A 13,393-nucleotide genomic window follows, 5' to 3' on the forward strand; every position below is an offset into this window, starting at 1 on the left:
CAGTCAAAGTGTGAACTCATACTATTTTAGTTTAAGATGCAGAATCCCTGTGTTAATCCAATCAGAAGTAGAGACCCAGCCAGTGCTGACAGCACAGTAGCTAGCTGTGGGGGCCGGGGGCAAACCAAGAGAACAGACTGGTGTCAATTATTTGGTTTTAGTCTGTGTCTCTTCTCTTTTTGAGTCCCCCCCCCCCCCCCCCCCCCCCCCCCCCCCGCCCAGCCACAGCGTGATTTTTTTCTAATTACTCCTGATTAATTAGCATAGAAACAACAGGTTTCTTCCAAAGCTTTTTATTGTTGCCTTTATCTCAGGAACAGTAAGCCAAAGCCTTTCCAGTGTTTAAAACATCTAGGTCCTGATCAACCTGTCCCTTAGTTTGGAAAGCATTAGAAAGGGCACATTTAGTCAAACCATTGGTATGTGCCCACCAGTTAGTCTCAGGGGCTTGGTAATATTGCTGGTGTCCAGATGTGTTAACCCACAAGGCTGAATAGCAGGTGTCAGAATAAAGGGAAGTGCCTAGGTTAAAGATTCAGAAATAGTAGACAAGTTTTAGTCTCTTCTAAGTCCCCATAATTTGGGTGGTCCCCAGTCACAGTGAGTTGTCACTCAATGGGCTGACAGGCTGGTTAGTTCCTATCCTATCTAGTATGGGAGCTGGGTATCTAAGCATAACCAGCAATCCTGGCTGATTTCTGGCTGGGAATTAATAACTCTATTCCCAGGGTCCCTTCCTATGGTATAGAGTGATCCTCCAAGTTTTCCAAAGACTGGAATCTTTTAAAAGTATTTTTCAGGTTTTTCTAACTACAGTTTTTGAATTGGAAACACCTTTGTTCCTGACACCTAAGGGGCCCAGCCTTAGGGCATGCATAGAATTGTAAACTAGGTATTTCTATCTCAAAAGATAATCCCCCCCTATCTTTGCTTTGTTTCAGTGCAACCAAACAGTTAAAGTGGGGATCAGCGAGCAAAGTTCAAGATGAATGTGGGTTGCTGGCCTATAGTCAACTAGCCAATACATATCCTGTATCTGTCTTTCTGAGTTGTAGGTCCAGGCCTGAGGCCTGTAGGGGTCAGACCATAACTCTATACTCATACCCTTCATACCCACAGAACAAAGCATAAGACTCAGGAGGAGGTAGAGGGACAGGGGGTGAAAAGGCCTGGGGCCCAGTGAAACCTTAGTTTTAATGTGTCCATAGTCCAGACACAGTCCAGTTGGCATCATCGTCCATGGCTTCTATTTGCTTGACCTGGGTGTGGTGGATCCATCGTTCCATGCCAGCTACCTTCACAGCCACAGGAATGGAGAGAATATCCTGGTAAGGTCATTTCTAAGTGGTTCCAGTGCCCCTTTGGCTACCTGCTAGAACTAGAGAGTATCAGCAGACTCCAGCAAGGAGAAGCTTGTACTTGGAGGTCAGATGGGTCTCTCGGATAGCCCAGCAAATGCACTTTTTGGAGGACTGGAGGTTCTGTTGTGACTTAAGAAAAAAAAAATGGTTAAAGGGTTCTGCCAACTGCTGGTCTCTGGGCCTGGGATGCAGTGGAGGAGGTCTTCCAAATATAGTCTCATGGGGTAAATTCCTTCCTAATGGGGTATAGCAGGCCTGAAGCCAAGGAAAGAGGTCTATCCACCCTTCTCTGGACTCTAGAGAGAGTTTTGTTATAGTTTTATTTTTTTATAATATCCTATTTATTTTCTACCTTCCCAGGACACTGAGTTCTATAGGCACAATGAAGTTTTCAGTGTATTTCTAAAGCTTTAGCTATTAACAGAGAGGTTTTGACTTTGAAAGCCAGGCCACTGTCAGGAGTAGGCCAAATCAGGAAACCAGTCTTGGAGGGGCTTTTAAGCTTCTACTTACAATCTGAGCAGTTTCAACCCAGGTGGGGAATGCATCTACCCATCCAGAAAAGATGGCTGGTTTCTATAAAAACCCTCAAGTATTTTTATCTGCCCCTGGCATGCCAGATCACTGTGAAGTCGGTATTCTCAGAGCATACCAGAGTGTTGATCTCTCATTCAGAACCCTTCCTGCATAAGGGTTTTCTGGCTTGGATCTACTTAGACACAAGAATGGAATCTGGCTGAGGCATCCTGAGCTAGCTATACAACCTAGCTGGTCTGAGCAGCTCTGCTCTATGAATCTCAGGCAAGCAGCCTGATAAAGGCCAGTCCCAGAGTCCCGCCAGTTGTTTCTGGGAGAATGCTATCTCCTCTGTTGTCCTTCATCAAACTTTGGGTTTGAACCGTCCGTTTCTTCTTTACCAAGGAATCTCAAGCAGTGCTGGGTTGGGGTATGTCATCAGAGTATCAAGAAGGCCCCTCTGCTCTTTGTGCCATTCATTGTACAGCAAGGTTTTCGTGGCCCCAGAGTGTGGGTTAAGACCTTGGACTTCCCATAGGGCAGGGAACCCTGACTGCTCTTTGGACTGGAGAGAGAAGAAGAGGGGGATGGGGGGAGGTGGAGGGAAATAAGAGGAGGGGAAGAGGTGGAAATTTTTAAGTAAAAATAAATAAATAAATTTTTAAAAAGACCTCTTTATTACAAAAGACATTACAGTCTTTTGTTTGTGGGCAAACAGATGGAAAATCTTTTGAGACATCTGGAAGGGCTAGGGCTGTAGCAGACATCAGGAATGTTTCATAAGTCTCAACTGCTTTTTGTTAGGTCTCAGTTTAGTTTTGGGGCTCAATGAGTGCCCCTCTTTGTGCTAGTGTGTAAAGAGAGCCCTTGATATTTCCACAGACTCTGGCGTCCAGAAGCAGAAATACCTAGCTGCACTTAGGAACTCTCAAGCCTGTCTCAGTCTTTGGAGCTGGGATCTGAAGGATGGCAGCATCTTACTCTGAGACAGGCTCCCTTTGCCTGCCCTCAACTGGGACTCAAGATCGATGTGTGGAGCTGGGCTTTCTTCTTAGTTGGTATTCTCTAGCCCAATGTCTGTAACTCTTGCGGCAGCCCCTCAGTGGCCCTTTTACGATCTATTTTCCTAAGAAATCCCTGACAGAAGGGAAGGAGGAATACATTTAGTGTCTTTAAATCCTTGGGACAACCTGGTTCAAGTATACTGCCTGCTGTAACAACCCTCTAGGTCTGTCTATGTAAAAGCAAACATGGTTGACTCACCTCTGCCAGTGGGAGGCTAAGGTCTAAGACAGTGTACACTTAATTTTCTAGAAGAATCAGACTCGTGAGAACCAGAGGTCCCAGGTTTCATCACAGGTAGGAGAGGTGTATTCCAGGGTATCTAGAAGGATACCAGGGTGCCTGTCTCTCGAAGCCAGGCAACATGGACTGCAATTTCCCTTTTGTTCCCAGGGTCATTGGGTATTGTTTCTAATATGGAGTAGCTGAACTGGTTAGCTGAACAAGCTTAGGAACTTGGTGTTGGGTCGATCCTGGAAGTTGATTTCCACCTATAACCTCAGGAATCTTTGTCTTCAATCTGAGAAATAACCCACTGTATCCTTTGACTGTAGGCAGAACTTGCAGCTAGGAGGGTAAGAAACCACAATTTCGCTGGGTGTCTGTCAGTCTAACTGATTCTCATTACAGAGAAGGTGACAGTGGCTTTTGGTTTGCACTAAAGGTCTCATTTCAATCAGTTGCCTGTTGTCAAACACCTTTTGAGCTACCTCCTGCAATTGGGACCTATTTATATTTTTAACATTTTAAAACTTTTATAATTGTTTTCTAATATCTGGAGCCAACTAGGTGATGAGAGAAATCTTTTTAACACCTGTCTTTAATTCTTCTAAAAAGAACCTAGTGGAAATTGTTTAAAGATTCCTTGGTCAGTGTTGGTCATAAGGGAAAAATCTGTTTTGTCCAGCTGCACTGTCTGACATTGATCCCCCAGCCTGGCCCAGGGTTGGGTTCTTTACTTTTTTTCAGAGAATGGTGTTTTCCAACTATACAGATCACTAAATTGAAAAGAAGACATAAATCATGAAAGAGAAAGGAACAGAGCTTTCTCTTTTCCTTGGTGCTCACCCAGGGGAACTTCCCCCTTCTTTAGGGCTGCTTAGAGCAGGCACAGAGCAGAGGGAATGCTCACTGGGGAAGTATTTCCTCCTTCCTTGTATATTAAATAGCAGGTGTTTTGGATGAGAGGCCCAGCCCCTTCCATCTCTCCACAGGGACCAACACTGAGCAGGAGTCAAGCAACAAAACAAGCAAGTACTCTCAGTCCTGGAGTGGAGCAGACAGGTGAAGGTTGTTCTTTCAAGAGTGGGATGGGGTATTTCTCTGGGCAACCTGACAGAGACAAAAGGATTCGGGTCTCCAACAAGAGGGTCACAGGTCTCAAGCCAGGGGATTCTCACACCAAAGAAAGCCACTGATCAATACAGGGAAACAACTGACAGAAACACATAGACCCTCCCCATCCAAGAGAGGGAGAGAGAGAGAGAGAGAGAGAGGAGAGAGAGAGAGAGAGAGAGAGAGAGAGAGAGAGAGAGAGAGAGAGAGAGACAACCAGGTGTGACCCCCCACACATTCATACACCCAAACAGATGGTAGGAATCCACTGACATCTCACATGGTTCCCGGACACTGGATCAGCAGCCATGTCTGATCTCTCCTGTGTCCAAACAGAAGGCCCCTTAAGCAGACTTAACTCTGCTGGTGACTTTCTCATTGGTTTCATTTTGGAGAGGAGGTGTCCGGCTTCTCTGAAGTGTTAAGCAGTAACTGATCCAAGAGAGTCTTGCGGACCTGGAACTCAGGTTATGTACCTTCTAGGAGCTCTTTGGCCACCACACTCTTTCGCATTTCGAGGGGGCTCTGAGACCCCCAGTATCTCTGGGGATCTTGGTAGAACTTCTAGAAATGTTGTGGGGGTACCTTCCAGAGCAGACTACTTGGTTTAAACTAAGAGAAAAATCTATATTAGTTGACCAGAGACTACACTGGGTGTTCAGGATCCCAGTGCAGCACCAAGACATTCTCAGTGTGAGCTTTTAAGCCCCCAAACACTGTTCTTGGTTGACATACTTTGTTAACAAGAACAGTTAACCAGAAGCAGAATTACAGAGGCCAAAAGACAACATTAGCAGAACTATGGACTTTGATGGATTAGATTTTTGTTTTAATTTTGGTAGGTGGTGCTGACCATGTGCTGAGTTTTATGGCCTGAATGGTAGTCCCATTATGGAGTCAGGTATACTAAGTTCTGGGGCCCTGCTACAGAGGCAGGAGGTGAGAAAGAGTCGGCAGCCAGGGGAAGATAAAGTTCAAGGATGATCAAGATTGGGTGGATAACGGGGTCAGTATGGGACATGGAGTGAGGGGTATAGAGAGGCGACAGCAGAGACTCCCAGATTCCCAGCTAGTTCTGGAAAGAGATGGAGCTGCTAATCCAGGAGCACCATGGGGGAGGGTAGCGGGTCACCAGTGGCCATGCGAAGCCAGGCCATATTGGGTCCATCACAGAAAAGAGTCCCAAGGGACGCCAATGCTGGGCGGCTTCCACATCACTCACCTGAGAGACTAATCCATGGCAGTTTCTGCGTAGTCCACCTGTGTTGCTGGCCTCTCTACTTTCTTCCTCTGGGCTTTTATGCTGAGTGAAGAGACCAGAGCCTTCAATGTGGGCATGAAAGGGACCAGGTACAGCAGTCACCTCCCCTGAGCCCCAGTCATGGGCTGTAAGGGTGGCTGAGAGGGAGCTAGACACCCAGATGGCAGGACCCAGCTGTGGGAGACAGCCTTCTTCTTGTGAAGGCTGTTGGAATTAAGCCAAGCGGCTGGGCACTACTGTCGGGGATTTTTCTTGATTGACACATTTAAGGTGGAAAGACCCACTCTAAATCCAGATCCTTTGAGATGGGGAGATCTACCTCCAATCTGGGCCACACCTTCTGGTGGCACTCTCTAAAAAAGACATGGAAGAAGAAAGCTCTTGCCCTTTGCCTGCTTGCTCTCACTCTGCCTGGCAAGTCCACTCCTTCACGGGTATCAGAGCCTACTTCCTTGGGATGCCACTGTATACTAAAGACCAGCTGAGATATCCAACCTCATGGACTGAACAAATGTTGGACTGTTGGACTTTCTGTCAGAAGACAAGCATTGTTGAAATAGTCAGACCAGAGACCATAACCTGTAATCCACTCTAATAAATCCAGTCTTCTCTCTCTCCCCCCCCCCTCTCTCCCTGTGTGTGTGTGTGTAAGTGTACTTACATTCCATCAGTTCTGTTTCTCTTGAGAACTCTGACTAATACACTCCCTCATCTGCCACATTTGACAGCTCCAGCTTGGTGAGGTCAGTACCCAAGAGCTCCCTGTCTGGATTCCAACCCTTAAGACCTGCATCTTGTCTCCCTTAGTAATCTAGGATTCGGTCCTGTGTCTCTGCCCTCATCACACCTCCCTTTGCCCCAGGAGCAGCACTCACCTTAGGAAGAAGAAGCAGATCCCAAGAAGCAGGAATTTGATAGTCGCCTCTCCGATGGCCACAAGAACCACCTCTGCCAGGGGCCCTGATATCCCTGAAGTAATGTAGATGGACCTGAATTTACCTGCTAATCCCAGATACCCTCTCTCCACAGAACTTAGATCTGATCCTCCAAATCTCCCTGCACCCCAGATCTGAAACTCATCCTGTTGCCAACAATACATCAGAAAAAAATCACTCTCTTCTTTCATAATTAAAGCTTCCATCACAGAGGCATGGTGGCTATCTATAATCTCACTACTCAGAAGGATGAAGCAATAAGACCATAGGTTCAAAGCCAGCTTGGGTTACATAGCAAGATTCTGCATCAAAAGTCAAAACCAACAATTGCAGTTGAAAATATCAAGGACTGACAGAACTGAAGAGCACATTTGCATATGGTAGTAATGGGCACACAAAAAAACTTTTCAAAGTTTTTATATTTTTATTTGCCTTATGTATGTATGTGCACACATGAGTGCCTGGTGCCCTCCTGGGCCAAAAGAGGCTGTCAGTTCTTCTGGAACTGGACTTACAGATAGCTACAGGCTGCTATGTGGGTGCTGAGAACTGAACCTTGGTGGTCTACAAGAGCAGCCAGGATAAGGAAGGATGGACCCTGCTCTGAGCTAAAGAAACTCTTCCTCCAACCCAAGATGACTCCCCCTACCTGAACCAGCTCTTCCAGGGCCATGGGTTTTGGCGTTCTGTATAGTATCTTGGCAAAACAAAAACAAAACAATGTCTCAGGTTTCAGCCCTTTTCCCCACAACTGTCCAGAAAGAACAGAATCTGAGTGGTATAGGACCCGTGTCTGTCTCAGTTCCCAGCCTAACTATGACACAGTCACCATGAATCCCAGCCCTGGGTTGAACTCACAGGAGACATTGATCTGGACGGTCTTTTGAACAGTCACACCGACTCCAGGGAAGGCCACTTGGCAGATGAGGTTAGTGCCATGGTCCTGGAACCTGGGTGTGAGGGTCAGCACTGAAGAGAGGGTGGTCCTGGGGCCCAGGGATGCTAGGGCAGTTGTCATCCAGGAGAAGATGGGGGGCGTCCCCCGCTCACAGGCCCAGGGCACAGAACACGTCACATTGTTAGGCAGGCCAAGCTCCAGCGTTTGTGGAATGTCGATGTTGGGGATGTGAGTGAGGGCTGGTGAGGCGAGAAAGACATGCAGGATCAGGATGAGGGAGTACAGCCATTGAGAGACACAGGCTCTCACCCAACTCCTCTGTTACTCTCCTCCATCCCCAGTGACTCTTCATTCGGGACCCTAGCCCTGCTCTGTGACACCCATGAGCTTCCTTTCTGGCCAGCATGGAGCCAGTACTTTACCTGTCACCTTCACAGAGAGCTGATTCCTATCGTAATTCCACTTAAAGGAGTCTTTTTCCATCCTGAAGAAGTAAGAACCGCTGTCGGTCCTCTGCACATCTCTGATGTCCAGCGAGCAATCATTGTTCCTTGGGTCCCCGGAGAGATGGAACTGGCCCTGATTCTTCACAGGTTGATTTGGGTTGTTTGTAGCCACGAGCGAATCATAGCCTGTATTTGCCCCTGCTCTGAACCAGTAGCCAAAGACCATGTCTGAGCTTCGGTTCCCAGACTGTTCAAAGAATGTGCAGGGCACGAGGACACACAGACCCTCCTGCACTTTCACTAGGCTGGACTTCAGTTCCAGCTTGTGTGTCTCGCAGGTAACCGTGGACACCATAGGGAGAAGAAAGTGGTTTCCAGGTGCCCACTCGCAGACCCAGAGCAGAAACAGCAGTCGGGGCAGCGGCATCCCGATGGATGGCTGCTAGTGAGCAAAGGGAGGGAGACGCAGGCACAACTTTCTAGAAACTGAGAAAGCTGCAGAAAATCAACAGATTGTGGCTCACAGAAGAGGAACCAAAGATTGCAGGTGGCCTGAGTCTTCCTGTCTGCAGAGAACACACGAAAACCCAGCAGTCAGACAGCCAAGGGGCCCAAGAGACCCGAGTAGGGACGAACAAAAGATGAGAGCGATTGAGGTAGCTCTGCGAGAGGTTTTGTCATAAAAGCATGAGGACCTAAATTTAGATTCTCAACACATACATAAAAATCTGAGCGTGACATTGTGTGCCCATAATCCCAGGGTTGGGGAGGCAGAGCCAGGAGGATCCCTAGCACACATCTACCACTCATTCTACTCATTGGTCATCTCCAGATTCGGTGAGACACCCTGTCTCAAAAACTGAGTGGAGGAACTGGAGAGGTGGCTCAGCGGTTAAAAGCACTTACTACTCTTGCAGAGGACCCAGGATTAATTCCCAGCACCCATGTGGTGTCTCACAGTCATGCATAACTCCAGTTCCAAGGGATTTGACACCCTTTTCTGGCCTGTACACATTTATACCCAGGCAAAACACTCATACACATAGATAAAATAATAAATCTTAAAAATATTTTAATGAGGAAGAGTAGTCGAGGAAGACATCAACCTTGGTCCTCACACCCACACTTGTGCATGAACACAGCGTGCATAAGACACAGACATATGCACATTCATATACACAAAAAGAAAGGGGAGAATGATGGGTGGGTGGAGGGAACAAGGAAGGGAGGATGGAATAAAGGAAGGGAGGGAGGAATAGAGGATGTTAATGAGCAAGTTCTGAGGGACTTCCTCCAGCACTGAGGTGGATCTGGTACAGGGGTGTCAGTCTAAGGTCTCCCCTGAGGAGGAAGATCTCTGATGAAAAGGAGTCATCTCTTGAGTTCGCACTCTCACTTTTCCAGGAAGCACACAGTGAGCTGTGGGCATTGCAGAGCTGGACACAAGGGAACCTGGTCCCCTCCTGTGCTCTCCACACACTGATGCAGCTGTCTTCAGGACTGCTGGCACTGGGGACTTCTCCACCTGCAGCGGAGGCATATGGGATATATTTGTAAAGCACGAGCTGGAAACTATTTCCCTCAGGTCTAATGGATTAATTCCCAGGGTATCAATGTTAGTAGCACTGTCAAGGTGACACAAAAGGAGAACACGAATTATCAACAGTACAGGATAAACAGCTCCCCATGGTGTGGTGTGGACAACAGCGACGTTGGCGCCATCACCATGCAGACCAGCACTTCCTCCCCATCTTGGATCTCTGTCTCCCAGGGAGAGAGTGGACTGTCAGAAAAGATTCAATTTTTGGTTCAACCCCTATGATTATCCATGTCACAGAATTTGATGTTACATATATATATATATACACATATGTTACATGAAAACATATTATTATCATGAAACCCCGCTCCCTAGTTGAAGAGCTATTGGCAACTGACAGCTGCTGGGATAGGGAGAGTCAGATTTTAAGGGTGTGGCTCCTGGTAGGTTGACCACACCCCAGTAGGAGGTCGCAAGAGTATAGGTGTCACATAAACTGGAATCAATGGGTTTTATTTAAAATGAAAGCACATGTTTCATATATATATATATATATGAACTACTCAGCAAGGCATTGTCTCAACAAAACAAACAAACAAGCAAACAAACCACATTTTTAAAAAGGTAATAAAATTTTTTGGGAAATAGTTCTTTTTGGCAATCCTACTGTATATATTCTCTTCTTCCCCCTCCTGTGCATGGCAGGCAGCACAGGAGGGGACCAGGTTCCCTTGTGTCCAGCTCTGCAATGCCCACAGCTCACTGTGTGCTTCCTGGAAAAGTGAGAGTACACTATATATATATTTAAATTTATTTGCTGGGTGTGATGTGTATACTTTGAATGCCAGCCCTTGGAGGCAGAAGTAGGCAGGTCTCTGAGTTGATGAGCCTGGTCTACACAGTGAGTTCCAGGCCAGCCAGGACTAAACAGTAAGACACTGTCTCAAAAATATTTTTATTAATTCTTTGAGGATTTCATACAGTGTATTTTGATCATACATACCCCTGCTTCCCTATCTACCCACCATTGTGCTTTCATTTTAAATAAAACCCATTGATTCCGGTTTATGTGACACCTATACTCTTGCGACCTCCTACTGGGGTGTGGTCAACCTACCAGGAGCCACACCCTTAAAATCTGACTCTCCCTATCCCAGCAGCTGTCAGTTGCCAATAGCTCTTCAACTAGGGGGCGGGGTTTCATGCTCACCTCTCCTCTCCATGCTGGGAACTGGTCTGGCTTGAGTTTGCACAAGTCTTATGCATGCTGTCACAACCACTGTGAGTTCATGTGTCCAATAGCTCTGGTGGGAGCCAAGGATGCTGCTTGCTTGTAGTCATCGAACTGCCTCTGGCTCTTACATTCTTTCCACTCTTCCTTCTGCAATGATTCCTGAGCCTAAGGAGTGGAGAGTGGTGTAGATGGCCTATATAGGGTTAAGCATGCTGCAATTTTTATATGCAGTTTTCTGTTTGTTGTTGAGTAGGATCTTATATTCTAAATTTGGAATTGTTTCTTTTGTTTGTAAATTGTTTAATTAAGAGTCCTTAGTATGCGGTGAATACCTGCTTTAGATGTTGTCTCACGGCATGTAATATTTCACCATTTGAACAGCCCTTTTCAGGACAGTAAGAAGTTACTGCTACCTAAACCTTCTTGGTGTGTACAAGGAGACCCATGATATGTCCAGGAGGAAGAAAACAAAGATTTTTAAGGAGGCTGGTTCAGACAGGCATCCATCCTGGAGAGATGGCCACAGGCCAGGTCAGCCCAAAGAAACTCAAGGCCCCTTTGCCTGGGACCTATAAAAGTTTCCTTTATCCTGTGAATGGTCTTGGTAGATGTGACTAAGTGAAGGACTTTGCCCTCTAGGGACCATCCTGCATTGTCTATGGTTTTCAGATCCAATCACAAGTGTTTCTCTAAGGTAAAAGCTGATTCAGGGTCGAGGCTATGTGACTCCAGAGGCAGAGATGGGATTGATGGAGAGGGGACAAGTATGACAGTGACCTCCACTGAGTGGGAAAACATGGATGGAAAGTCCTTCTGACCTCTTCAGGGACTGTTTTAAGAGGTCACTCATTTGTTCCCAGCTGCTCAGACCTAAAATAATTACACAGAAACCATATTTTTTGCAATACTGTTTCATCAATAGCTTAAGCATATTTCTGGCTAACTCTTACATTTTAAATTAATCTGTGTATTGTCATAAGGCTGTGGCTTACTGGGTAAAGTTCTGGCATCTGACTCCAGCAGGGCTACATGGCTTCTCTTGCCTCCACCTTCTTTCTCCCAGCATTCAATTTAGTTCCCCACCTATCTATATTTGCCCTGTGTAGGTATAAGACAGATTCTTTATTAATCCATGGTATTCACAGCATACAGAGGGAAATCCCACATCACCTCCCCTTTGCTGTTTAAAAGAAAGGTTTTAACTTTAACATAATAAAATCACATATAACAAAACAGAATTACAGTTACAATATTTATATCTACTTTATCTTTTATCATAACTAAGGAAAACCATAATTATAACTATCTATTCTTCAACTCCATCAAAGACCCCATAAAATATAACAGGAAGTACATTGTAAGTAACTTCCAAAACTCTAGAATTGACAAAGATATCTCACTACCTGGACAGTCACCCAAAGTTGTTCTGTACTGTTGGGGCATCCATCTTCAGCCTACAGCCCATAGTATCTGGTAGACTTTTCCATGAAGCAGGAAATTTCAAAGACAGTTCCACCTATATTGGCAGTTTATCAGTCACTTTCTTCTGTGTCTTATAGAATGTCTAGAAGAGTCTTCCATGAAGCAGGAACTCTGAAGGATCATGTCACCTTTAGGCAAGTTCAGCCGCCATTTCTCTGTGGATCCTGCATCTTCAGTTCATGCAACATAATATCAAGCAGTCTAGGCAAGAGCAGTTTCTTGCCCAAATGACTAGCAAACTCCATAAGGAGCCTCTTCGGTGCCCATCTTCCTCTTGAAGCTAGATTGGTACTGCCAGGAACAGATGTGTCTCATTGTCATGAAAAGTCTAAGTTCTTAAAACATTTTAAATGCAACATTCTGTAGTCTTTGAAAGATTTGAAGAACGCCTATCCATCTGAAATATATCTCTGTACATCTAGAAAATCTAATTAACATTGACTACAAACTTGACTATTATAAATGACTCTCTATTAGGTTGTATTTCTTAATTACGCCTTTTAATGTGAGTTGCACAAACACAGTACCTTAATCAAGAACAGAAATATACAAATAACAAATTTGACCTTATATTTTTATCAATAAACCAAGATCCATATCAATTCAATTCTCTACAGCAAGGGACAGTCACCCATGTAACATGTTGCTTAGCATCCAAGGAACCTGACTTTAGATTTCCAACCTTTTGATCCACAAGAGAGGAAGCATCTGTGTTTTAGACAACTGCTGTATGTGGTTGTGTCTGCGGCTACCAGAGCTTCATGAGGAGGAAGTTCCTGAGTAGCTCTGACAGGCCTCAGGGAAGGACAGGGGCAAACTTTCCCCTGAGTGCCAGTCTCTGTGTTCTGGTGTTTAAAAACTTTACTAGTTTCCGTTGAGTCTACAAAATAAAGTGTTTTAGACTAACATTTTCCTTCTCATATGGCATGTGTCTGCAGTCATACCTTTGTGAACACACCATAGCCAAGTGCAACTTAGTGATAGTTTTTCCAATCCACTTCCCTATTACCTTCTCCTATTTCTCCTTTCCCCTCTCACTAATCCCCTTCTGTATTAGTTAGGGTTCTCTAGAGTGACCAAGCTTATAGACTAAATCTCTCTCTTTATAGACAGAATTTATTAGAATGACTTACAGGCTACAGTATGGAATATATCATACCAAGTATTAGACACTGATTCAAAGCGTATGCCACCTTCTGGAGAACACTGCCCCAGCCACCCAAACTGCTGTCCCCTAATTGACATGGCAGGTGTGTCTGCAAAAGGCTAGTTTTTCATTCTGTTAAGCCTACTGCTTCTGGATGGTGCAGACATGGTAAGACC

General features: G+C 45.5%; 1 protein-coding gene across 3 annotated transcripts; it reads right to left on the bottom strand.

Moving 5' to 3' along the window:
• Nucleotides 1–221: 221 nt before the first annotated feature.
• On the bottom strand, nucleotides 222–8,241 carry LOC142837639 (myeloid cell surface antigen CD33-like). 3 transcript variants are annotated; one of them, XM_075952828.1, is made up of 6 exons: nucleotides 7,791–8,241; nucleotides 7,329–7,607; nucleotides 7,120–7,167; nucleotides 6,411–6,504; nucleotides 5,497–5,577; nucleotides 222–1,295 (listed from the first exon to the last, which is right to left on the bottom strand). In XM_075952828.1, exons 1-5 carry the CDS (start codon nucleotides 8,239–8,241, stop codon nucleotides 5,505–5,507), a joined length of 945 nt encoding a protein of 314 aa, XP_075808943.1. In that variant the 3' UTR covers nucleotides 222–1,295; nucleotides 5,497–5,504. The 3 variants fall into 3 exon arrangements, with proteins under 3 accessions (XP_075808943.1, XP_075808942.1, XP_075808944.1); XM_075952827.1 differs by having other exon boundaries at nucleotides 222–1,490; XM_075952829.1 differs by lacking the exon at nucleotides 7,120–7,167 and having other exon boundaries at nucleotides 222–1,490.
• Nucleotides 8,242–13,393: the final 5,152 nt, after the last annotated feature.

The sequence above is a fragment of the Microtus pennsylvanicus genome, chromosome 18 (genome assembly GCF_037038515.1).
Source record: "Microtus pennsylvanicus isolate mMicPen1 chromosome 18, mMicPen1.hap1, whole genome shotgun sequence".
Lineage (NCBI taxonomy): Eukaryota > Metazoa > Chordata > Mammalia > Rodentia > Cricetidae > Microtus > Microtus pennsylvanicus.